The following is a 27,385-nucleotide window of genomic DNA, read 5'->3' on the forward strand; positions in this document are numbered from 1 at the left end:
ATGTCGTTTTATATTTTTTCCTAACTATGTTATTCATTAGGGCTGCACTATGCGAGTTTTGTACTGCAAAAGTTTTGCAACATGTATTAAGATGTCTGTAGTCCAAAACTAGACGATATGAATTGTCTGGCTTGGAGACAGGAAACAAAGGATTGTTCATTTGAGAGGTACATGTTTCAATCACCCCCTGGTACTCAAGTTGATCTAAGATCTCCCTGACTTGGTTTTTAGCTTCTTGCTTTATGGGATACTGCCGTTGGGCAGTTGGTTCACTTTTTAATTGGATTTTGTGAGGCGGTGAATCCTCATCCCATCCTACATGATTTTTATATAATGCAGGTGCCTGGGCTACTGTCCATTTCCTTGCATATGTATATTTTTTGTGAATCGGAATGTGATTCGAGAAGGCAGGCATAATCACTTCTTCGCCACGAGGGCACTCCCTGACAAACTCCGGGGGCCAATCTTTTTCAGCTAACAGAATATCATAGCCTTTTGAGAGCTTATCCCAAAATAGACCCTTAATTTTCCTAGTCTTATCACCCTCTATACGCAATGTTATTTCGTATATTTTATGGGGCTCGCTAAGTCTGGCGTCGGCAGTTTCAACCTGAATGTATTCATTCGTGTCCACTGTCTCCAGATGACTCATCAAGATCTTGCGCGCTATACTGATTTCCGCTGCACTGTCCAACATTGTCAATGCCCACTCCCCGTTTTTCAACTGTGTCCTCAGTATTCTCGGCATGGTTGATTACTCTAATACTGGCTACCTTCTTTGTCTGAAATTGAGATTTCTTATTTTGAGCAGGTTCCTTGTCTTTGGACTTGGTGTGCTCTCCTGGGTCTGACCGTCCTCTTCTTTCCGAATTCTGTGGAAAAGATCGAGAGGGACGTGTATCAATACTTTGATATCTATCAGGTTTTTTTATATTATCCCTATTTCTAAGGTTATATCTTTTCTCAGAGGGCTCCCGTTGGGGAGACTGGCGTTCTCGAGTCGGAGTTCTTTCCCTCCGTCGAGGAGACCTTCCTCTGGACTGGAAAACTTTTTCCTTGGGAGTGGATTGTTTATTTCCATCCCAGCTCTTTTTAGGAGTATTTGAATTATTTTTAAATAATTTTACTAACTCTCTATATGCTTTTGTTAATTCTCCTATGTTAACTAAGAGTTCTTCTTTAGACATTTTTGCAATGTCAGGATGTGGTGTGTAGCTGGCTAGAACCGGCCACGTTGCTCCTGGTCTACCTAGTGGACCGAGCCTGGTTATGTGATCATTGTGTTTTAGGGCGCCATTAAACCAGAGCAGGTGCTCTTGAAATTTAAGTGGAATTTCAATCTCCTCGAAAGGAGCGTACTCTTCCGGAGGTTTCTCTATTTTGTAATAGTGAAACTCTTTTGTTATAGCGTTTACCGCTGGAAAGTTTATCCATGAATAGAATACCTCTGTCTGCCGATACTCGTGAGCCTCTATCACAAAAATTACTGTACCACCTTGAGGTGTCAGTTCGTTTTCTATAAGTTTTAAAGTTATAGATCTTCTTAAGTGGACCGGGATGATAATAGCATCCGGGTCAGTGTGTTCGGGACCTTGCTGGATCGCATCTGCTGCGGCCCCAGGGGTTCCGTCTTCTGGCATTGTAAAAATGCGAGGTTTTGCAGAGTAGGTCTCCAAGGAGACAAAGATTAGGTGCACAATATTTTGGAACACTGTATCCTTCAACGTTGAATAAACCAGAGCTTTACATAGGAATCTCTTCCTACTAAGGTCGGGCGGATTTTAACCTTTCACCCACTCCAGACGTCTATTGGAGTATTTACGGGAGAAAGGGGTCTGTGTGAAATATGCACGACTGAGTTACTCTAACTGTCTTGCGTTAGTTTATCGCCTTACCAAACGTTTGGGCGCCATGTAGTGTAGTTCCTAGTTTCCCACTAGGCCCTGCGCATTGGAATAACATAAACAGTAGTATCGACGTGGAACTGCGGATATTCCAGGCCTCCACTGACTATGCTAAACTTAATTGGGTTGTGTTACCAACTAGCTCAGAGGTCACTGGAAACTTTCTTCTCTGCATGGGAAGTGATCAGCTTCCCTGGCACAGACAAGAAGGGATTCAGTTTTCCAACAACCGTGCAACATGACAACTTTGCTCCTCAGATCAAGAGTCAATCTCTAGGGTCGTGTGAAACAATAGACATGTATTTCACTCAGTCAGTCTAGTGCAGTTTACTTTCACGAGATGTAGAGAATAGAGAGACGGGCGTTTGTCAATAAAGGGTTAACATTTATTGAACAGTCTTTCTTCTCGTACAAGAGAAATGTATTGCCACAATTGCAATAATTGTCATTATGAAAAGTACGTACAGTAAGATAAGTATTGCGAAATAGAACTGTAAAAGCATTGATATGGTTTCTTAGCCATACAATGGTTTAAAAGTAATAAAACATATATACAGTCATATATACATTAGGCTAACATACTCAACTGGTGCTTCTAACTAAGCCTACCCCAGTGTGCCTGACCTAAGCCTAACACGTGAAAAGGGGAGCAAGTAAGTAGCTTTAAGTTAAGTTGGTTTTGCCAAGGTTTGTTTCAAGAATTCTCGTCTAAGGGTTTAGTCAACACCATACCTCTGAATAGAATGATGGAGGATTGGTATCTCCTTCAGGGGTCTCTCTCGATATCCCAGTCACCCGCGAGGGTAAACCGGAAGCGCCGGGACTGGATTTCTCTGCACGAGAAAGGCAGCGGCTTCTCTTCAGCGCGTCGAGGAAGGAGGGGTGACAGCGTCCGCGGGCAGCTGGAATCTGCTGGATGTCTTCGCAGAGGGACGGCTGTTCAGCTCCTTAAGCGTACTGCACCATAGTTCGCGCTGTAGCGGCGATAATGGTAATCAGCAGCTTCACCACCACAGGATAGCAGGCTGCAGCGACAGAGTGCTAGATTTACCAACACAGGGTCATGCAGGCAGCCAGCATCAGTAGCTCGCAGCTCACAACAGCTCCTAACCGGGCAACAGGCTCGCATTGCTTAAGGCAACGTTGGTAATATTTATACCTGACAGGTGCCGGGTTTGACGCAAGCTTGCTGGACATAAGACGTCAATTAAAGATGTCACTAGGAAGTGATAGTTATCAGTTGCTCATTAGAGTTCCATTACTAATCAAAACATAGCAAGCGGGGATTTCCAGGTTTGCTAAGGTTTTATCTTGTTGAAGAACTCGGAGTGTTATCTAGGAATATCAGATAGTGACTGCTGCTCTGTCATTGCACTAATTGGTCGCAAAGGAAGTGGCAGAGAGTCATGCTGGAATGTGGCTCTGTTCGTGTGAGGCCAGAGATGACTTTTCAGAAAATCGCACTTGAACGGTTATGCCAATATAGGGAATAAATGGATTTATAGCCGAATAGGGGCATAAGGTCACAGTATCGATCAGGAACCTAGATAAACACGCAACAGTCTGCTCTGCCCTACTGTTTTCTCTAGTCTGCTATGTCGACCGCTGAGACACTAGGACCAGAGAGCGCCCTGGGCTCTCTGCGATTACTGTCATGGAACGTTAGAGGGCTTAATGATTTCCATAAACTCAGGAAGGTCTTGGCGTACTTGCAGCGCCACCGGATTGACCTCGCTTTGCTGCAGGAAACACATCTGCCACTGTCCAGTCCTATGTTGCAGATGAGGGGTCTTGGTTCCGCTTGTGTTGCTGCAGGGTTCACCACGCATGCTAGGGGGGTGATCACCTGGGCTAATCCCAAATCCCAACTGTCGCTAAAGCGAGTGGCGGTATGTGATTGCACGATGTGTGGGGAAAGGACATGATCTATTGCTGGTGAATGTGTATGGCCCCAACTACGATTCCCCAGATTTCTATGCTTTGCTGGCAGACAGCTGTAGGCAGTTTGTGGGCTCTAGAATGCTGTGGGGGGGGGACTTTAACTTAGTGCTGAACCCAGAACTAGACAGATCGGCGGGCCCCACTAGATCCCTGGCTGCTTCGGCATTGCTTCTATTGTCGGAATGTGTGAAGCTTGACTTGCTGGATGTGTGGCGTCATAGACACTCTGGGTGGGGTGGGTTCACCCATTACTCGGCCTACCATATCCTCCATACACGTATAGATTACTGGTTTGTTTCCCGCTCCCTGCTTGATGCGGTGAAGGGGTGTACGGTGCTGCCTCGCACACTGTCTGACCACTCGCCACTACTCTTGCTACTGGTTGCTCCTCCTAGGAGGATTCCCCCGTTTACCTGGAGGTTCCCCCCATATTCCCTCCTAGATGAAGTTTTCAGAGGGGAACTAGCCGAAGACAGAGACCTATTTCTCAACTAACGTGGGTTCGGTGGATAGCGTACAGGTGCTTTGGGATGCGTTTAAGGTGTACATCAGGGGGATGACTATGGCAAAACACTCTGGGGTGCTCAGGGCTATTAGGCGCCGGCTGCAGCTCCTTGAAACACAACTCTCCGATCTGGAACGGCAGGCGGGAGTCTCGGGGCTGCCACTGACGCAGACAAACTTAAGTCTTTGCTAGAGGAATTTCAAGAGGAGGCGGATAGGGAAATTAAACATATGGGTAAATACGCCACGGCGCGAGCGTATGGGGAACGGGAGCGACCTGGTGCTCTCCTGGCCAAACTGATGCGCAACAACAGGCCCCCATTGGTGATTGAGGAATTAGTGACCGTTGCTGGGGAAGTGGTGGCGGAGGAGCAGGACATACTAGCGGAATTTCACTCTTACTATACGGCACTCTACTCTTCGAGGGATAGCCACCTTGAGGAGGAAATCGACGACTATTTAAGTTATATCCAAATGCCCTTCTTAGCCGACTGGCAGAGGGAGTTTCTTATGGCCCCAATCCAAAAGGAGGAGATAACGGAGGCACTGGAGGGCATGAAGTCTGGTAGTGCTCCTGGAGCGGATGGCCTCACGGTGGCGTTTTACAAGGCCTTTCAGGACAAACTCGTCCCGTATTTGATGCTTCTGTTCGATGACATTTGTCAACAGGGCAGCATGTCGAAATCCATGAGAGAGGCGCTACTTATTACCATCCCGAAGCCGGGTAAACCCCCTAATCAGTGTGGCTCTTACCGACCACTGTCGCTGATCAATGTGGACGCGAAACTGTATGCAAAGGTACTTGCGACCCGTTTGGCGCTCCTGGTCCCGGACCTGGTTGCCCCAGAGCAGGCTGGGTTTGTCCCCTCACGCAATCTCACTTATAATATCCGCACGGTATTGGGCACAATACAACACGTTAAGCAGGAGAATAAGGCGGTAGCCATCTTCTTAGACATGGAGAAGGCCTTCGACTCTGTTGAGTGGTCGTTTATGCTTAGGGTCCTGTGTAAGTTTGGACTCGGTGAGCCGTTTCTACAAATGTTGGGAGCTCTATATTACAAGCCCACTGCGAGATTGAAGATAGGGAACTTGGTGACTGCTCCTATCGAGATTGGAAGGGGCACCCGTCAGGGCTGTCCCCTTTCTCCGCTGTTGTACGCCATGGTGGCGGAACCCCTCGCCTGTGCTATACGAGAGTATCATCAGTTCGAAGGGATAAACTTTCCGACGTACCAGATTGGTATCTCAACTTACGCGGATGACACTCTGCTATATGTCCGTGACCCGGAGACAAACCTCTCTGCGGTGCTGCGGGAAGTGGTAAGATTTGGGGCCTTATCGGGCCTTCGGGTCAACTGGAACAAGTCGGTAGCATTGCCCTTAACTCCGGTGACACTCCCATTTGACTCGGAGTACCCATTGCAGTGGACCACAGACTCCATCCGCTATCTGGGGATACGCATACATACGGACCCGGAGGTCCTGATACGAGAGAACTATGGGGTCGCCTATTCCAAACTGGTGGATGATGTTGAAGTGTGGTGCAGACTCCCGCTTTCACTCATGGGCAGGATAGCACTCATGAAGATGGTGGTGCTCCCCAGATTTCTTTTTTTATTTACGAATATACCGGTGGTCCTCTCCAAAGCTTTTTTCCGGCAACTTACTCAGACGCTCATCCGCCTCGCGTGGGGGGGGTAAACAACCGAGGGTGCAGTGGCAAACACTCATGCTTCCGTATGAGCAAGGGGGCCTTGGGGCTCCAGACCTGGAGCGGTACTATAGGATCGCTCAGGGAGCACATCTTCACTCATGGATCCATGGGGATCCTGGCATCCCTCATGTGATACTGGAACGACTCTTTGCAGACCCTATCCCTCTCCCGGCCACTGTTTACTATCCACCCGATCGGAGGGTCGGCAATCTGGATTCTATCGCAGCCACGAACCCTGAAGACGTTGCAACAGGTCCTTCAATCCTGCCCTGGGGCAACGCTGTTACATAGCTTTCAATATCATAGGGTTCGTAGAGCGGCGCTGGCCACATTGGGCCCGGAGTTGGTGGAACCGCAGGAAGTGCCGGAGCTCACGTATGTAATCAAGACCCCCTCTTCTCGCAAACTGATATCGGCTCTCAGGACCCTGGGTGATAGACATCGGCAATGCCCCCCCTCCAAGGCCCGATTGGCCTGGCAAGCTGACCTCCAAACTCCTATCTCAGACGAAATGTGGCGCTATTGCTCTACCAACACTAGAAAGATCTCGTTCAACAGTCGGCACCGCCTGATACACTTTAAATTCCTGCAGCGTGTCTACTACACGCCCGAGAGGCTGCATAAGTATGGGCTGAGGGAGTCGGCGGAATGTGAGCGCTGCCACTTTCACACGGCAGACTTTCTCCATATGGCCTGGACTTGTCCCGCTATTCATAAGTACTGGGTAGAGGTCTTTGCGGATCTCAGCACTATTTTAGGGGAGGAGATTTTGCCCGGCCCGGCGCTCGCATTGCTCGGCTTTTCCAAACAGCTGCCGGTTGCACTGCGGCGGCTTGCGGACATGGCGTTACTGATGGCAAAGCGCCTGGTTGCCCTGTGTTGGATGCGGGGGCCAGTTCCCACGAAGAAGCGTTGGGAGGCGGACTTACTTTACTGTTGCACGCAATCAGAGGTGTATAGTGAACTACTTCCTCCGAAGAGTCGCCCCAAGAACTTCTGGGGGTTGTTTAGGGCGTTTCAGAGTGCGCAAGAGGATGGTGAGTCAGATCCTGAAGGAGTGGAGTTGGATGTGCTGCAGGAGGATGGGGTTGCGGCGGCTGAGGATGAGGAGAGTGGTAGTTGAAGGCTTAAGTGTTGTGAGTGAGTAGTGGATCGTGCCTGGCCTTCACGATGCTATGCATTGGAGGGGTGCACGGGACGGCTGTCCTGGTTGTAGGTAGACGCTACCCCCACTGAACTTTGTTTCGCCCTCGTGGGCATGTGAGTAGACGCCCATGGCCCTATTGAGGGGTTTGTGGAAGTGGTGAATGGTGGGAGCGGGCGAGTGGACACGGGTTTAGGTAGTCTGGCTAGTTTTTGGGGTGGGTGGGCTTATGTTTGAATGGGGGTTTTGGTTCCTGTATACACCTTTTCCTGGTTTCCCTCTTGAGAAACTCCATCCCTGGGTCTTCATGCATTTACTACTGTGTGTCTGCACTGGTCGTATCGTCCTGGCACACTGACCTGCGCTTGGAACTGACACCGCCGGCGCCGCCGGGTGGGCTTTCTTTGGACATATTGAGGTCGATCATCTCCTGCTTACATGGACTGGTGCTACTGCACGCTTCTTCTACACCTGCAGTTACGCCGCCAGGCCTCCGGGCTGTTGGTATCATGGCTGTGTGTTTTATCTTTACCAAGGGATTTGAGAGTGACCTCTTGCTGCCGCCGGCCTCTGGGTTGTAGGCGATGATGGCTGTGTGTATGACTCGAAGGTGTAATAAAGTACAAATTTAATAAAAAAAATGTTGACAGAGGGTATTGAGTAGTGGCGCCTGATATCATTTAAGATGGGGGAGGGGGAGCGGGTAAAGGGTGTCAGGCGGAGCACGAGGGTGCGCATGGGAGCGCAAGGGGGGAGAGCACAGTGGATAAAAAAATAAAAACTTAGAACTTACCTCATGATAATGGCCACCTTGCCTCTCACTGCTTCTCTGCTCTGCTGCTCCCAGCAGTTCCTGGAGCCGCATCACAAATTCCCCATCCAATACCCGTGCTGATCTCCATAATGAGAGCAGCGTGGGGATTGGCCTAAGCGGGCTGAAAAGAAGCTCGGTCAGGCACATGGAGTCTGTGCTGTTTCTCCAACCCCACTGTCTGATACAGCCGGGTTCGGAGAAAGCAAAGTGCACATATCAGTTTGGCCAGCCTAAAACGACCTGCCAACTAACATGCGCTCTTACAAATGCATATACCACTCCCTCTCCCCCTCCCATGGCCTGGCCCCACCCCTCTCTGCACACCCTGGCTCTGAGCCAACAGCTAAAAAATAAAAATACAGTAAGATAGCGTTTTATTTTCAGCTGCTGGATCTGAACCAGTGGGGCAACGCTCCTCCGCCATTGCGATTGAGCCACCACTGGTATTGAGTTGTTGTAAACAGTTGGTAGATCTTTTGACTCACTGGTCATAAGCATACCAATACTTCTAAGTGCACAGGGGAATAAGTATACACTAGTCAAGTGCATGCAAAACAGTTATTTGGGAAAGAGTCAAACCCATTCCACTGACATTTTGCAACTCCAACAAGGCACAAAAACGAAACATTAGCGGTAATCAATGGATACTGATGCCAATCTAATGAATCCTTCATATCGGATTGCTTCAGTAATGTTTTTAGGTTTCACCTGCCAGGTGGCACAAGGTATGTGGTAACGAAGGCTTAAGGCAAACTTACTCCAGGCTTACAACCTGCCCATTGCTTACCACTGGTTAGCTTTATTGTGAATCTCCTTTGCACATACTTGGTATTTGATGGCTTGCCTTCCTCTTCTTTTGTTTTTAATTACCCTGGTGCACAGCCTCATTACAATTTTTTTGATTGCCTGTCTTTTATCATTCCGCTGCTCACATTTAGGATCTCATGTTCAATTTTATTCAGCACTCCAAGAGTGCACATGTTGCCTAGCTCTTTCATTCATGTATTGCTTCCTCCCCTAAAACTATCCATACACCCCCCGCATCCTTTGTTACTACCAAACTCTCCCAGCTTCTCTTAGAAAGCACAGCAATGGGTGGATGAAGAGCAGACTTTAAGGGTTGTGTTTGTTTTATCTCTCACATACTGTTTGAAAGCACAAGCTTAGCACACAAGGATTTGATGGTACTGGGGAAGGGCTATCTGCTGCACTCACTCAGCTTGTGTCTGATGCAGAAGGTGTACTTAGCACAAGACTTCTCCTGGAGGCCCATAAATATGTTCCCTGGTCTACAACAGAGGGAGGGCCAATGGCTGAATCCTGTAGAACATAAACCAGGCCTTAGCAAGCTTTGCCTTTACATTCTGACATTTCGTTTTTCTTTTCAAATTCTGTTTAGAGTTTGAGGAGTAAAAAGTATTTGAATAGAAAAAGTATGCCATTTATAAAGATTGAAAACATTGCATTCAAAGTACAGTTTTGAAATACCTTAAGAAATGTGCCTGAAGATATTTGTTTGCTTTTTCTCGAGTTCTTTGATGTTTGTTTGTTTTTTAACTTATTTTAAAAAAATACTTTCAAGACAAGCATTGGCGAAGCCAACAGCTCGGCACTCGCTTTATAAAGGCAAGACCTACTGTCTTTACCTAGGTTTGTTTAAAATGAAGCACAGTTGTGCACAACATGGGTCTTTAGCAAATACTTATATCATATTATATACAAATTCAGAAGAGTTCATACTATGAAAAAAGGAATCATGTATTACTAAATGGTCAGCCTGGCTGTGAAAAAAGGAATCATGTATTACTAAATGGTCAGCCTGGCTGATTCAATTATATTTATTTCAGGCTTTCTGTATGTGGCAGTGTGTGCTGTTAGAGTACATGTGTGAGCACACTGCCCTGAGAGGCATAGATAGCATTTACCTTGAAATATTGGCTCCACCAGTGCAGAAGGTTAAATGCAGGACATGAAGGGAAGAGGAAGGCTGGTTACTTTTGTTCAGGGGATGCAGGGTACAGTGCATGATATCAATTTCAAGCTGCTGTCCTGAGAACAATCTACAAACCTTGTCGCACAAGTAATGCCACATGCCCAGCGCCGGCTTCCGATAGATGCCCATTCCAGTGGCCACCAGCACCTGCAGGCAGAGAAGGAGTGAGAAATCACTGCCGAGTGATGATTTGAGAGAGCACAGCCAGCTTTAGGTAACAGGGCTGTGCTGACCTAAGGGCAGGACAACAGCAGCCAAGACACACACACAGATCAAGTAGACAAAGACACACTTACCACAGTCCCGCCGATTCCCAATCCTACACCAGCCTTGCTGGCCAAGGCCACACCAACATGCAACAATACAACCAGTAATGGAAAAGCCAATAGACTAATGCACATTAAGAGCATTTGTGAAGAGGGGGGCGTGGCCAGCCAGGCAACATGGCGGACGCAATCTCCTAGAGCTCCGTCTATATGGCCCTACAATTAGCCTTTAGTTATCCTGATTGCGAGGCAATATCCCCGACGCTCAGCGGAATTGGTGCGGGGAAGCTAGTGCGAACCGCCGACGAGACCTGCGGCGACCTTTGAGGCGGCGGGGGCATCGGAGCGGACACGGCACTGCAGAGGTGCGGAGAGTGGGGGAAAAAGGCGCGCAACCCGCCCGGGCTATGGCGAACAGGAAACGGACCGGCACCGGCCGAGAACAGAGGCAGGAGAGAGAAGCTTAAATGGCTTCCTCCAGCAGCCTGGAAAAACTCCAAGGGCAGCGACGGTGCACCCGGCAAGAGCGGGAAGGTGCTAGGAGGCGGCCAGTGGGGACGCAATGGAGAGGGCCACTAACGTGAACCTGGTGCGGCCGGAGACAAGGCGGTGGGGTCCACGAAGGTGAGACACATCGGGCGAGAGCCACGCTGGTCCCGCGCCGAGGTGAGGAGTGAGGCAGAGGGGGTCCCTCACCAAGTACGCCTCCAGAACAGCATCGGCAGGGCAAGGGGAGGCAAAGGCGAGGACCTGGACACTGGTGGGGCCCTACCACACACAAAACTTCCCCCCCCCTCCTGCTGCTAGAGAAGGGGGGAGCGGCGACACCGGCTGCAGAGCGGCCATTATGGCGGCAGATCGACCTGGGGCCAGAGAAGCGACGGGGGCACAGTAGAGATCAGTCAAGACCCCAGCGAAGCACTGCGATGCTCCCCACGCCCATGCGGACGTACGCTGTGCTCCTGAGTGGGAGCTCACTGCTCGCCGAGGACAGCAGAGGCGTAACGCTGCTGGAGGTACTTGCCGCCACTGAAGAGGTCACTGGGCAGTGAGGAGCTGCTCACCCACCACACGCAGGTCTGGGCACAGCTGCGAGGGCGCTGAACGTTGGCCCTGGACCTCGGGGCAGCGGGAGGGTAACGGCGACTGTGGCCAGAGAGGGGAGGAAAGCGTCCTCCAAAGAGATCTGCGACAAGTGGGCGCCATCTTGCTCCGGGCGCCATTTTGGTGGTCCAGATACTGCACGGCCTTCACTCCTGGGCTACGTGGGCCGCGCTCCTCCCTGTCGTCACTGTGATCAGACTGAGTTGCCGACATCGGAACGGGCCTAGGATACAGAGGCTCCCCTTCCTCCCGAAACTAGACGGGAGGGTGCGCCGTGGTGCCGACCTTGTCGACGGACTGCACTTGAAAGCCCAGACGGTGGGGGGCTGGGAGAGGGGAGTCGGGGCCGACCACTGATTCCTGCACCTTGCACATAAAGTCGACTGTCGGAGCAGAAGATCCCCTACGCGGCCGCCGCGGGGGACGGAATCAGACGCATTGATGCCCATGGTGCAGCAACTAGCAATGGGCAGGCTTCGGGACAAGACACAGGCGAAACAGCAAGAGGCGAGTGGCCCGACCCCATACAGGAACAGAGGTGAGCGGCCATGGTACCCGCAGCCACCTTGGCAGCCAAGATGGACACGGTTCTGGCGGCAGTGGAAAGCATTGGAACCACCCTTGCGCAAACCAAGACCTCCCTGGAAGCGAGAATCAATAAAGTCACGTTCGACTTCACGCTGCTACATGCGGACCACCGCAAACTGCACAGCCCAAAACGGTCCAGGAACTTCAGCCAGTAGTGCACAGTCATACCTCAGCGCTACAAGACCTGATCGACAGAGTCCACGCATTGGAGGACCGAGCAGAGGATGCGGAAGGGCGTTCTCGATGCAGCAATGTACGGGTGGTCGGCCTGCCGGAGGGAGAGGAAGGGAGGGACCCCGAGCACTACATGGAGACCTGGCCTGGGACGCTCCTGCCGGCGGGCACGCTGTCCCCGCACTTCGTGGTGGAAAGGGCGCACAGAGTGCCAGCGCAAGCATAGAGACCCAGTGCCTGCCCTCGCCCTTTGCTTTTCCAACTCCTCAATTACCGGGACTGAGACGCTGTGCTCCGCGAGACCCGGAAGATGAGTGACCTCAAAGTGGGCAACAGCCACGTAATGTTCTTCCCGGATTACACAGCCACGGTCCAGAAGAGGCGCGGCTCGTACCTGGCGGTGAAAAAACAGCTGCGGGAACTGGAACTGCCGTACTCGCTGTTGTTCCCCTCCCGACAGCGAGTGGTCGCCAAAGGGGGCACCCGCTTCTTCAAGGATCCATCGGAAGTCTGGGACTGGCTGGAAGAGACTGGACAATGGTCGGGAGCGCGGCCAGCGGGTCCAGAAGAGGGTGGCTGGCACGAACAGCGTTCCAGAAGGCGGCGGAGGAAGAGGGGGACCTGGCGGGCTGCAGGCACGGGACAAGCAGCGCCCAGCTCCGAGAAAATACGGCAAGAGCGTCAGGAAGCAATTGAAGCGGTTGCGACACTGGGGGCGGAGAATGCTGAAGGAGGCCTAGGCTCCCGGCCGCAGAGTGACCCCGATGCCAGCGGATCGTTCCCGCTTCCACTGAGATGTCAGATGACACTACCCTGCCGGTGGGAACACCTCAGACAGCCGACTTCATAGTGTGACTGGGGATGACCCCGAGATGGACTGATGGACTCTCTGTATGCAGCATACTATCAGCTGTATCCTTTATGTGTCTGCCGCGGCACGCTGTTAAGTATCGTGAGCTAGCTCTAGCGCTTTGCGTAGGCCAGACACTAGGCACTGTTGATGAGACGCAGACACGCCACGGTGCTCTTGTTTAACGGGAGGCTGGGCAACAGGCACACACGGGGCGCCTTTCGCGGACGACCCACGCCAATCCGGGGCATTAAACTGCTTAATTATCCTCCGACATCTCGCAGTAGACCTAAGAGCCCTAGGTCAAGGAGCGCCCTGAGGTAACAGCTAGCTGCGCGCTCCACCGCATTCCCCTGAGTTGCGGACATGTTACACTAAAAGGTTGATACACCATCTAGTTTGGACGCATGCCCCGTTGGGAAATCGCCCATGAAGTTAACTTGTTCGTCTGAGGTGCCACAACTTTTCAGCACATACCGCCAAGACACATGCCAAGGCGCATAGAGCTGGTCGCCTGCTGGCCTGGCTGGTACGGAAAGCAGAGCGTAATACCCCGATCGGTGCAATCTGCGTGGGGGAGGGAACGTGGTATACACTCAGCGCGAGATCCATCGGGCGATGACAGGATACTACCGGGACCTCTACAGAGCTAGAGGCACGGCCCTGAGCACAGGCTGGCTGACTTTTTGGAGTTGGTGGCGCTACCCGCAACCACGGAGAGTCAGAAGTCGGACCTGGGCGCCCTACTCACGTTGGAGGAGGTGGGAGATGCGATCCAAGCACTGGCGACCGGGAAAACACCGGGGCCCGATGGCCTGCCAGCGGAATACTATAAGGCGAACAGAGACATCCTAGCGCCTCATCTCCTTCGGGTGTACAGGGCATCGGTAGACGCAGGCCACCTCCCAGCGTCCATGCGGGAAGCGTTCCTAGTGACCCTGCCTAAACCTGACAGAGACCTCATGTCTTTAGGATCCTACCGCCCACTGGCCATGCTCAATACTGACTACAAGGTGCTAGCCAAAATCCTTGCGGAACGTCTGGCCCTTACCTGCTAGAATAGTGAACACTGCATATCAGGCCAACTTCTCACACCGTCCATCACCACCCCCTTTTGTAACGCTTTACAGACAGCAGACACCACTGCGAGCATAGGGGGGCAGGAGACTAGTCAGACACAGCGCGCTGTGTGTGGACACGAAGCGGACGATGCATCTGACGCACAGACTGGTGCACACCATGAAAACACGTAGAGAAAGCAATGCAACTGAGACATGTAGGCTTAAAAGGGATTGGGTAGGGGAGGGAGGAGGGGGACAGGGCTCCGGGGTTGGGCATGGGGACGATCAGAGATGTACCTATGTAACGATGCCGCAGTTTATCGTTTCTGTTTTGTTACAAACGATCTTTTGCAGTTGTCATATATATATATGATTTGTCACTTTACGCATGACTAGGGTGCATTGACTTCTTTATACTGAGGACACTCTCCGGCGCCCAAGGTTACCGTACATATCAACTGTGTGTAAAGCCATATTGCATTATGATTATATCATGGTGATTGGGTAAGCTAGGCCGGGCATGGCCGAGGAACTGTACTGTCTATAATGCTGCTCCTACTGTAATGATGCATTGTTCTCTTTGTCTAAAAAACAAATGCCAATAAACAGAGTTGACAAAAAAAAGAGCATTCGTGAATGTCTGAGTTTGCATAAATTGGCCCAATGCATTGCCTTGCTCCAAGGATGAGCCGTACATTCAAACCTGTTCTGACACCTTTAGGGCAGTAGTGATTTTAGAAGTGTAGATTGATAATAGCCATTGCATACTTTTTGAGGGTGTTGGTTTGCATAAGCGTGTGATTCTCAAAACCTCTCCTTTTTTAAGCCACTCCCCTTCTCCCTCATACATTTAATACAGAAATGCACACCTATGTGAGTGGGGAAAACAAAAGATAGGATAGACAGAGGCTCCGACTGTCTGTTTGTGAATAGCACAATATGTCAGTAGTACAACTTACATACCACAAAATATACTTTATGAACAGGTCCCTGTGTGAGACCTAAGAGTGCTCAATGATGGGAGCAATGTAAGTGTTGTAGTTTGTATGAAGAGTGTGGTTTGTGTGAGTACTAACTTGCCCCGTGCCTGGGCCTACGGGTATAAGCAGGAGACATGCATAGATCAGATACATATAACCGCAAACAAACCTTTCTAGCAGAAATACAACAGATAACTTCTGATGTACTGTAATCATCACTGTTCAATGTCACAACTAAACATGTTCTCTTGCTACTAAGTAGGGATGATTGTGAGATCAGTGGGATAGGTTTTTGCATGTGCCTAGACTACACGTTGCTAATTTAGTTTCTTGCGAAACTGGGGTGGTGGTGAAGAAAGAGGATAGTCAGGCAGAAGACAACGTGGAAGTTTTCTAGATAAAAAGCTTCATAGGAAGAAGCCTTGAGATTACATAAAAACAAAGCAGCTCTCGAACTATGTCAGTGAAAAGGAAAATATAAAATGAAATAATGAAATGGGAAAGAAAGGGCAAAAGCAGCAGGTGTGAAACTGCACTTAGAAATAATGTCATTTCGACACACTTCTATGCAGAATGTATCTAAACAAAACGAAAATAAAACAAGGTACAACACTGTTGCCAAAGTGACCAAACTCTTAAGTGTGTTGAGTCAAACGAGTCACTTCGTCCAGTGAAGAGTATAGTGGATGGAAGTCTTCTTTCCTACACAAGTCCCACCACTAGGCCATGCATTTGCTCCCAGTTCTCAGGTCAACATTCACATCATCCTTTCTACTCCCCTTCTTTGCCGGTTCATTTACACAGGTCGCTACGCTCGCCTCATTGCTCACCTAAATATATACCTGATATCACTTGAAAACTCAACTCGCTTACATCCACGAGTTATCCCCTCATCTCTGAACACCTGAATAGGTACCGTAGTCCCTCTTCATCCTACTCTTGTCTGAACAGGTAGGGCCTTCTTTCTTTCAGTCTCACCTAACGCTAATGTTCACCTGCGCAGGTACCCTAGTGTACCTCATACTCCCACCTGCACAAGTTCACCCCTCTTTCTTTCAGCTTCATCTGGCCCACCTTCACAGATAATCCACACCCCACCAATGCTCACCTGCACAGGTAGCGCCAGCTGCTCGATGATGGCTTCCGCCTTGGCTTTAAACACTTCCGGCTTCAGTTTGCCACGACTGATCCCCAGCTGGTTGGTAATAAAGACAATCTGCGAGGAGCAACAGAAAAAAAGGATAACATCAGCTTAAAGGGCTAACAAGAGAGTGTTGCGGGAGGAGGGGGGCATTAAAGACTAGAAATTACCTTGTAACCTTCGCTTAAAAGTTGCTTTAATTTTTGGGGAATCTCTGGGTATAAAATTCTGTGGACAAAGCCAGACATATTAGTGTAAAACACCATATAGTTGTATTTCTAGGACCAATACTCTACCCTCACCATGGAAAGTTCTAAATGTGTACATGCAGCACTTCCTGCTGTTCTAGTACTAAGGCCCAAACATAGCTTTGCCAGTGTGTCTCCATCCAAGCCTGCAGCACCCTAGGCACTGCCAGCACGTGGTGGTGAGACACAAATCACCCACTGTACATCAATCCTGATCTGCAGCAGCGCCTGCTCTTCCAACATTGTGTCCCATGAATAGTTCACAATCCGAACCTGTGGCGCCTATGCTGTTCCATAGAGAACTCATTCCTGACCTGCAGAAGGCTCTGTTCTCCAAGCACTGAAACACATACACAACTCCACCAATGTACCTCAATATGGACTTCGAGCACCTTCAGCTATTCTAATACTGAAAGCTCTTGCAACAGCATCTCCAGCCTACTCTCCTTTTCTTGAGGATTACTACTATAAAAAGCTAGTGACCAAGTGACACCAAGTGAACCCGTGTCTGCGAGGAACCCACTCACCTCCAGTCATCGGGACCAACAGGAAAGACCTTTCCGGACTTTGTGGTGATGATCGTACTGTCGATGTCAAAGCCTGCGATCTGGAAGATAGGCAAGGTTCTGATCAGGGTCTCAAGAAGCCCTCTGATGGATAGCGCTGAGCTTCGCAAATCTTATACAACTAGAGAAACATAGGTTATTCTACAATAGGTGCATCAGTGCACTGAACACTATCTCAAAAAAGGGGCGAAACTACTGTCTGCGACAGGTCTACATTTTGTGCTGCACAATATTTCATACAGGAAGAGAAGTGTGGAAGACTAACTGCAATAGATGTAGGTGTCAGTTCTCCACAGAGCACATTATGCAAGAGAGGGCACAGAAAGATTGTGTGTCATAGATGTATTCGTGTGTATGAGAGCGCTGGGAAACATCTCGTACCTTGGAGCTGGCCTGCACCCCTTTTTTGTTGAAGACCAGCAGCTTGCCATGTTCCTCCCAGGAGTCTCTGGGGCAGGCGTCTCCTCTCTGGACCTCTGAAGAACCAGCCTTCGGAGCGGCTGTGCTGTTTGTCTGATGGGTGTGGGCCGCGGTCTCTTGGAGTTGCTTCAGCTTGCGATTGGCCTCCTCTTCGGAGTCTGAGCCTGATCCCAGTTCCATGGGGCTCCCCCCCTTGGGCTTTTTGCTGCTGGGCTCTGCCTGTGCCTCCCTGTTGCTGGAGCTCCCCTTCATCTTTTCAGGGTGATGTGCACCGAGGAGGTCCTTGACGGTTCTCTTTGGTACTGTGTCTCTGGGCCGGGCCGAGACATCAGTCTTGGTCTCAGAAGCTGAGGAGGGTTGGATGGGCTTGGAGCCAGTGAAGCGAATAGTATGGGGATAGAGACCATTCACCAAGCATAAGGTCTCCCCTTCCTTCACCGTAGAGCTCTCCCCCTTCTTCAGCGCCAACCCCTCTACTGACGTTGGGTTATCCCCAAGCTGCAATGATACAAAAAGCATTTATGATACATATTGGATGAATTACTCAATTTGAGGGACCTTACAACTCCCCTCCCACAAAATTATTAGATGAAATGGTGCAAAACAACCACTCTACCGCCCACCCAGGCAGCACCACATTTACCAGTAAGCATCAGCACAGGTAAGTCAGTGCCAACTGGCCGTCCTTCCAAATATTACGCACAACAGTATGCCAAAGCCACATAGGCTTATATAGAGGGCAGACAGCGACAACTTGCCAACATGGAATATCAGAGGGCGCGCTCTGTAGGTTTTTGTTCTTAGATAAAAGCTGCCTATATGTGCCTCAGCCTGCAGGTGGCCTAAACAGTGAGGGCCTCAGCCTACAGCTGTCTAAAGGGTGAGGGCTTTGGCCTACACGTGACCAAAGAGCGAGGGCCTCGGCTTACAGGCAACCAGAGGTTGAGGGTCTCGGTCTACAGGCAACCAGAGGGCGAGGGGTTCGGTCTACAGGCAGACAGAGGGTGAGGGTCTTGGCCTACAATCAGCCAAAGAAGGAGTCCCTCGGCCTACAGGCAACCAGAGGGTGAGGGCTCGGCTTAAAGGCAACCAGAGGGTGAGGGCCTCGGCTTACAGGCAACCAGAGGGTGAGGGCCTCGGCTTACATGCAACCAGAGGGTGAGGGTCTCGGTCTACAGGCAGCCAACGAGCGAGTGCCTTGGCCTGCAGTTAGCCAAATAGCGAGTACCTCGGTCTACAGACAGCCATTTGGGCGAGTGCTTCTGCCTACACGCAGCCAAAGGGTGTAATCTTCAATCTACTAGTGGCCAAAGGGCTATGCCCTCACTTTAGCAGTAGCCAAACTGCAAAGGCCTCAGCCTACAGGAATCAAATGGCCGCGGACGGCAGCCTAAAGGTGGTCCAGTGGTGAGGTGAGATCTCGGGCTGTAGTAGGCCAAAGGATGACGGCCTCAGGCTACAGGTAGCTAAAAGGTGAGGACCTCATTCTAAAGGCGACCAAAGTGTGAGTGCCTCAACCTATAAGTGACAATCGTGAAGGCTCCAGGCTATGGGCAACCAAGGGTAAGGGACTCAGCCTACATATGCTAGGTACACAGAGGGGGTGGTTGATTATCTCGGCCAAGAGGAAGTTCAGGGTTGAAACCTGGAGAAAGCCAGGGGTATGCAACTTACATATGCCCAAAAGAAATTGGGGGGAGGAGGCCAACATGTAGACCAATGTTGGGTGAGGGTCCTGGTGTAGATGTGGGAAAAGATTGGATGTCTCAGCCTACAATCATCTAAAGGTGAGAGGAGGCCCAGCCTACAGTCAGCCAGAAAAGGGGCAGAGAGGTAGCTGCCAGCTCGTGGTCAAAAGGGGGTGTTCTTGCCTGCAGACAAGCAAAATGGAAAGCAGACTACTGAGTACCGGGGATTAGTGGGAAGAGATCACAGCAAAGAGACATCCAGTCGGGTGTCTCTGGCTAAACTCAGGCAGATGGGAAATGGGACAATGTCTCAGCCTCACCTGCGTGATGCGCACAGTCTGATGCTGCCAGTCAGCCAAAAGCTCCACTGCAATGACAGAAACAGGACAACAGCACATTAGTACAGCAAACACCGTTTAACTAAACAAAGCTGGTAAAGAAACGAAAAATCACATATTACTGCAGACCACACCGTTCATTCACCCACATGTGTCATGATAACAGCCGGGGACAACCCTCACTCACAGCTTAGGTATTGCCACCAATGCAATTCATCCATATCACTGTGCCACCACATGGAAGTTCAGCAAGCAGGAGGTGATGGGAGTGGGGCACACCAATGAAGGCCATCCAAAGCAGCTCACGTCAACGTGCAATACCACACCTCACAAACTTCAATCAGACTGAGATAGCAACCTACTGTAATACACCAAAGTGAACAAACTACAGTTCTCATTTTACAGTACCACAACCAACATTGTGAACAAATTAGGAATCGCACACCGCTGTAGCATGCCTAACAAAGTTCAGATCAGCATTTTGACATGAAACAACATGGTTAAAGGGCTGCAGCATACCTTAGTGTTCCTACGTCTCATGAGGTTTTTCTAGCAGCAGCTCATCTCTACCATTCTGGGCGAGGTCAGCAGCCCATATTGATGTAACACTCAACCACTAGTGAAATCCCTGTACTGGTCAAGCTCTTACATGGTATTTAGGTCATGGTGTCAGGCATATGACTGATGACCCACAAGGTACCCCTCTTTATACTGTATATGTAACTGCAGGGTTTGTCTAGCACTCCACTGGATCTCCCTACCAGCAGCAAGCAAGGCTTATTTAAAGGACCCTCTGCCATTGGTGGCTACTGGACGGTACCTTAGCATTGATGTCCCAGGGCCATCAGTTCTGGTGCAGTCCACGGCAACCAAGTGCCCCCCTATGCGTGCTTGACTCTCAGATGTTAGGAAAGGCAAGCAGTTTTACTCTACGTGTCAGTAGGCTGAACCCTGAGATATAGCAATGTAACACACAGTCAGTATAGCTTTATTCGATTTTAGTTTAAAATCATAAAAGCGTACAATTAAAAATCAGTTACAAACATAAAAAACATACATACAATAACTCATAATATATGAGGTCCCTGACTCCTTTGTGCAGGTCCCACAGGAGCAGACTGCGGGGCACCTTAGGGACACTCTTAGGGTTGCACCTCTTGAGGCAGGACCAGTTGGCCTGCCCACCAAAGACCAATAAAATAAGGTCGTATAAGTTTTTAATTCACAGTGTAGTACTTGTCACCAAGGTCCTGAGGAATTGCTAGATTAGCATGAAACATGTCGACCTAAACAGAGGGTTGTAGATCTCTTCGCCACCAACATTGCTAGCGTCTATCTCCCCTCCCACTATTTTAATCAAGGGAGTTAGCCACGCCATTAAAAATCTTTGTGGACTAACTTACCTTTTTTATTCACCACCACTTTCCCACGACTACACATTCTTCTGCCCTCTCACACGCATGCACCATATGGCTGGAACAAAAGATCTCCGCTAAAGAGCCCCTTCGCGGGTGCCCGTCAGACATTGCAGCGACAGTCTGACGAGGAGCAGGACCCATATGATGAAGCATGAAACCTAGCTTGCTGGGTGTATGAGGGTTCTAGTTCCCAAGAGGGAAATTTCCCTTTCTTCTTTCCCTCTTGGTCTTCTCTATCTACACTTAACACACACACACACTCCCTCTTTCTAGTCCTACTGGGGAACTTTGTGCTTCTTTTTGGTTACTAGTGTCTTGGACGTGTACACTGGACCCCGTTAAAAATTGCCCTCCCGAAGTTCCTTTCTTTGTCAAAGTAAAGAGTTTTTGCGTAATATTCACAGGTTAAGCTTAATCAACAGTAATTAGTAGGGGTTCCAATACTTGGGGCTATAAAACAATGATTCCTGTCTGGTATAGGTAGGAAAGCTACGGCCGCTCGGTACATAGAGTCCTCTGTCATGTTGCAGCCTTCCTTTAGGCTGGATGTGAGGTTGCACGGCATTCTAGGGTAGAAATCATGCAGATCCCAGACGGAGATTGTGCCGTTACCCGCTTGGGTGCACAGGTATGCAGGTATGGGACAATGTCTCTCTGCCTAAATCTAAATAGTACTAGGTCACCAGCGATGTCCTTTGGGAGGGAACCCAGCCAACCCACCCTTCTGACACTCAGTATTGTTCCCTCGAAGTTAGGTGGCAGGGGCCTGTTTTTTGTCAACCAAAATTTTACCTTATTCAGCAAATCATGTTGTCTCTCGGTTTTCCCAGGTGTAAGTAATGGAACTCCCGCGAGGACACAAACAAAAGGAGCTGCCTCCAGAGGAAGTTGAATAGGGGTAGCTTTATTATACTGTGCTCTAGGAGCAGTAATCTGTGGCAAAAGAGGTTTTAAAAATGTTTTATGGGCTATTGTGGCTGTTGAGACTGGTGCGTTGGGGACTATTGATTGATTTGGAACCTTTATATCTTGCGTGATTGGCTTAGGGTCATTAGGAGTAGTAGCTGGGTGGGAACGATTAGATGTTTTAAAGCATTTATTGCATTTATTGGCTAGCAGATTAGAGTTGATGGTTTCCTCCATTCCAGACAGCCTGTCTCCTAGTATGTTTATTTTTTATATTAGTGGTGATATAATAGAGCTGACCAATTGTTCAATAAGGGATAGTAAGTCCAGCTGTGTAGGAGAAGGTGGAACGACTAGTATCTCGGGAACCTCGGGAGTCGTGGAAGAATTCCTGACTGGAGCAGTAGGGCTAGAGCACAATTTTTGGGATTTTTATTGATTCCCAGTGTAATTAGCCCCACTATGTTTCCTTTTATCAGATGGAAATTGGGGGGTTACTATACTTGGTGTGTTTTCTGTGTAAGCTTTTTTGGATAAAGGTTGCAGGGGGCTATCAGTATGAAGTAATACACAAGATCTTTCATCAGGGAGCGGCGATTCCACTAAGACGTGTTTGGTTTTACACAGGGTGTTTAAGTCATCTAACCATGCAAAAGCGTACTCTGTGTCTACTGTTTGTATGTGCTGCGGAGATAAGCCTTTATCAAATTCTCTAGCAATGGGCAAGGTTAAGCTGTCTATATTAACCCCCTTGCGAGTCATCGTGTAGTTTGGGTGTATCAGAATGGTTATCGGCGAATGTAATGCTTCGGAAGTGAGAATGTACTTGGGGAAGGCCAAAGTCAATATGCGGAAACCCAAAGGAAGCAAAATGTCTTTCTTTACCTCTTCATGATGATGAGCCACAAGGGGTGGGCCCGTCCCGTCCTCCTCGGGCCCGGCGCCGCCCGCGCGCTTCCCGCGACGCGGGGGCTCTCGCTGCACTAAGTATTTAACAACAAGGGGTGGTGATGGACAGAGTTTCTGAATTAAGCAGAATACTCTCACCCAGTCAAGAGATCAGGGCTAGATCCAACACCGTTTTTTAGCTCACTGCACCATCCCAGCTCAGAACCTGGCTATATGCAACTTAGTCTGTTCCTGTCCCAGTGCATGATGGGAACAGGGCAAACCAAACTACCAAGCCAATTCTTACACTGGGAAGGAAACAAGCTTCCGGGGACCGGTTTCTGGCATTTCAGCCATCGTCGGCCCGGTTTGCTTGAATCCTGATGGTGCAATGAGCAAGGGACTCACATCTGAGTATACCCTTCCACGCTTATGGTGGACAAAATATTTAAGCACTAAGAGCACCTCCGGGGGCGGGACTGGGCATGCGCGACTTCCGGTCGCAATGGGGCCGCTGGGGGATGTAGTCCCCGATCCTGGTAGGGCTGTCTGGCAAGATGAGCGGTGTGGCGCTGTGAGGCGGCTGGGAGACTGCTGACGGCAGCGGCGGTCACCACGGGAGAAGAGCGCTGCTCCCTGGCTCTCCCCCGGTACCCCAGGTCAGTATGTGCAGAGTTCCCCGCTCCCCCGGGGCTCTCGCTGCACTAAGAGCACCTCCGGGGGCGGGACTGGGCGTGCGCGACTTCCGGTCGCAATTGGGCCGCTGGGGGATGTAGTCCCCGATCCTGGTAGGGCTGTCTGGCAAGATGAGCGGTGTGGCGCTGTGAGGCGGCTGGGAGGCTGCTGACGGCAGCGGCGGTCACCACAGGAGAAGAGCGCTGCTCTCTGGCTCTCCCCCGGTACCCCAGGTCAGTATGCGCAGAGTTCCCCGCTCCCCCGGGGCTCTCGCTGCACTAAGAGCACCTCCGGGGGCGGGACTGGGCGTGCGCGACTTCCGGTCGCAATTGGGCCGCTGGGGGATGTAGTCCCCGATCCTGGTAGGGCTGTCTGGCAAGATGAGCGGTGTGGCGCTGTGAGGCGGCTGGGAGGCTGCTGACGGCAGCGGCGGTCACCACGGGAAAAGAGCGCTGCTCCTTGGCTTTCCCCCGGTACCCCAGGTCAGTATGTGCAGAGTTCCCTGCTCCCCCGGGGCTCTCGCTGCACTAAGAGCACCTCCGGGGGCGGGACTGGGCGTGCGCGACTTCCAGTCGCAATGGGGCCGCTGGGGGATGTAGTCCCCGATCCTGGTAGGGCTGTCTGGCAAGATGAGCGGTGTGGCGCTGTGAGGCGGCTGGGAGGCTGCTGACGGCAGCGGCGGTCACCACGGGAGAAGAGCGCTGCTCCCTGGCTCTTACCCGGTACCCCAGGTCAGTATGTACAGAGTTGGATACTGGGTTTAATGTAACACACACTAAACCCAGTATCCAACCAGAGCTGTCACTTCTCAGCACTAGCCTAGCAAGTGTGTCATGGGCCCTAGTGCGAGGAGGGAAATACCCCCCTGCTGCTCTTTGAACTATAGAATACAGCAATAATCAGGGTTCACTGGGCCCTTCAGGCCGTTGGGCTCTGATACCACTGCACCTGCTGCCCCAATGGAAGCAACACTACTGCTTCTCAGGAGAACATTTACCATTAAGTGGAGTGTAAAATAACCCAGCTAAAATTATGAACTGCACAAGATACGACTGCTATCTGTTTTACTGTTTTTATACACCAGATTGTTAGAACACAGCCCTGCCAAGGTGTTTTTTATGATCTCCGCTCCCTTTAGGAGAGCCTATATAAACAGTTTGTTTATATTTGCATACCGTGGGTGTAATATAGAACGTATAATGGCCAAAAATAAAGTAGAGCCGACACCTACTCACTACAGCTTGTGTACCACTGTCACTCTCAAGAAGCAACCAAGTGGCAATTCATGTTACAATCAAAAATGTAAAACTCTTAACTTTAAAAAAGAATGCAAGACGTTACTTCACCATCTATTACCCCGCAGTAGGTTACAACGCGGATGTTACATCATCCGCATTGTTACCATGCATAGCTTTACATCGCAAGTCGTTTCTACGACTTGCGCTAGATGGCCCGCTGGACTTAGGAATAGTATAAATTACTATTCCTACTCCAGTTAGCGCAACAGCAGGGAATGTGTTGGATTTAAAATCTAACACATTCCCTGGTGTTGCGCGCCATCTAGTGCAAGTCGTTGAAACGACTTGCGATGTAATGCCATGCGTGGTAACAACGCAGACGATGTAACGTCCGCGTTATCTACCCCTGTGGTATTACCAGCGTTGTAAACGCAGTTTCCCTTTAAGAAACTCTCCTTTTAATAAATCACAAAAATAATATATATTTGTACTTTGATGCATAGTGTTCAAGGGAACTATTACTTGAGTCTAAAGATTTTAACATCGGTAGTGACCACTTGCACAATAGCGTTGTCTGCATTGATGAGCGACACATAATTGGGAGATACACGAATCAGTAGCCGAAAGAAAATATCAACAGCCTTAATTGAACAGTTGTCGAACTTGACTATTTAATTATGCTACTGGTAACCAATGTTGTTTAATTCTTTGGCTCAAACACGAAAAAGTGGTTCTGAGCGCCAGTTGTCTAATTACAGCCGATCAATGTATTTTCCAATCTGGGTGCTGTTCCAGTTATCTAAAATGAGGTCAGAAGCCCACCCCAGGGGTGAAATCTCACCTTCAAAAGCATATTTATTGCTATCCCTAGCAAATTGAATGGCAAACTGCAGAACATTCAAAACCATGGAGCACGTTTTTGGATATCCTCATCCCTACTTCTCATCCACCATCTCTTATTCTCATCCATCATCTCAACTTCTCATCCTTCATCCCGGATTCTCATCCCTATTTCACATCTATTATTCCTACTGCTTATCCATAATCCCTACTTCACATTCATCATCCCTACTTGTCATCCATGCTTCTCAATCATCCTTACTTCTCATCCCTGCTTCTCATCCTTCATCCAGTCTCCTCCATACTTCTCATCCATCTTTTTACTCGTCACTCATATCCCCTACTTTTCCCCATCCACCTACTTCTAATCAATATTTCTCATCCATCATGAGATGGAAAGTTGGGATGAGGGTGAGAAATTAAGTATTTTTAAAATGGATGCTGTACATCTGGATCTTTCGGCGAAAATGTCACATCACCCTGTTCTCAGATCTCTAAACTGGTATCTGTTAAAAACAAGATCCTGCTGAAAACACTGTGAACTGTAAATAGATCCATTCATAGTCAAGCACCAGGCCTCCTAATTAAGCTTGTTCAGTTATACCATCCTTCTGGGTACTTGTAATTCTCCTCTTCAAACCTCCTGGCTGCTCATCCTTAAGCTTCTAAGATTTGTGGGCAAATAGCTCCACGTTCAGGACAGTTTCTTATTGAACTCATTTCTTCAACTACTGAGACCAAAAATTTACTTTCCTAAAATCAGATGATGACAAAAGACTGGCTCCACTCTTCATGCCGGTCGTCTCTGTAGACTTTCTGCTGCTTGATCCCCATTAAATGCCAGTGAGATGCCCAAGTCTTGCATCAGATTGTTCATCCTTAACCCTGAATGTTTTGTCATCAACAAAGTCCTACACTCTCATTATTCAGGTATGGAGGTTTGACTAAATCCTAGTGGGATTCTTGACTCTTAGACTTAGGCTCTTAGACTTAGGCTCTTTTGAACCTACGCACATGCTAGGTACACTTAGGTACATCTAGACAGGCATCTTAGGAGTACGCACTTTATTTTATAAATGCATTTCATATTCATGTATGTGTTCATGACTATTGCAAGATGGTAGAACAATACTATTTCTTTTTATTCACTGTACTGATGGTTCTATATCTCTGCTACTGTGTTACAGTTGTATCAGCGCACTTATTTTACATAAGAACAATGGTACAATAAATTCTTATTGTAAACACGCTCGACTGTTTCTTCTGTGTCTCTCTCCGAGAGCAAAACAAGCAAGCACGAGTGACTCAGTGAAAATAGTATATTGTTTCCAAGCGTCTGAGGTTCTTATGTTCTGAGATTGACAAAAACGAATCTCTCTGATAACAGGAGATTCTAGTGGCACTGCGAGCTAGCTAATGCAAAAACATAGGCTGGCATATTTGGTGGGGGTGTACAGAATCAGTTTGCCACCAAGCCCACAGTATATGTTATCCGTAAACAGCGTAGGTCCTGCATGAAAGGGTACTATCGAAACTACACTACACCACCAGCGACTCTCAGCCTCCATGTAGCTGGTGTGATGGAGCAGTGGTTACCCTCTACTAAGGGTGTGGGTATAGGTTGAGGGCTGTATATCATAAGCAATTCCAAATGGTGCTCCTCATTATACACTGACTCCAGTGATTTCAGCTAATCTTATGCATTATGTGTTGTACTGTATTTGTGTTCCATGCAACTGCAATCCACCAATACTCATCCAGAAATTAGATCTTCAGTTTACTCCACCAGACCATACTGGACTTTTCAGATCAGATACGTTTGCACTGCAAGAGCTGGGCATTATGTGGTTACTAATCAGACTGAAAAATTAAAAAAAATCTAAGGGTGAAATGCTTGAGTAATCACTAAAATAACTCGGGCTTGCATCCCTGTCCATAGTTTACTCATTAGAACACAGGATGTTTCCCTGGTTCAGATG

At 49.3% G+C, this 27,385-nt stretch overlaps 1 protein-coding gene across 1 annotated transcript in view; it reads right to left on the reverse strand.

Moving 5' to 3' along the window:
- LOC147701492 (bifunctional polynucleotide phosphatase/kinase-like) overlaps window positions 1–27,385 on the reverse strand; it is a 101,206-nt gene that overhangs the window by 59,945 nt on the left and 13,876 nt on the right. The window contains exons 3-8 of the mRNA XM_086930184.1: window positions 19,424–19,470; window positions 17,377–17,913; window positions 16,957–17,036; window positions 16,352–16,409; window positions 16,149–16,256; window positions 10,093–10,164 (exon numbers count right to left, since the gene is read on the reverse strand). Of these exons, the coding sequence (XP_086786310.1) occupies window positions 10,093–10,164; window positions 16,149–16,256; window positions 16,352–16,409; window positions 16,957–17,036; window positions 17,377–17,913; window positions 19,424–19,470 (902 nt within the window). The remainder of the gene's footprint in view (window positions 1–10,092; window positions 10,165–16,148; window positions 16,257–16,351; window positions 16,410–16,956; window positions 17,037–17,376; window positions 17,914–19,423; window positions 19,471–27,385) is intronic.

This window comes from Lissotriton vulgaris, chromosome 7, assembly GCF_964263255.1.
Source record: "Lissotriton vulgaris chromosome 7, aLisVul1.2, whole genome shotgun sequence".
Classification (NCBI taxonomy): Eukaryota; Metazoa; Chordata; class Amphibia; order Caudata; family Salamandridae; genus Lissotriton; species Lissotriton vulgaris.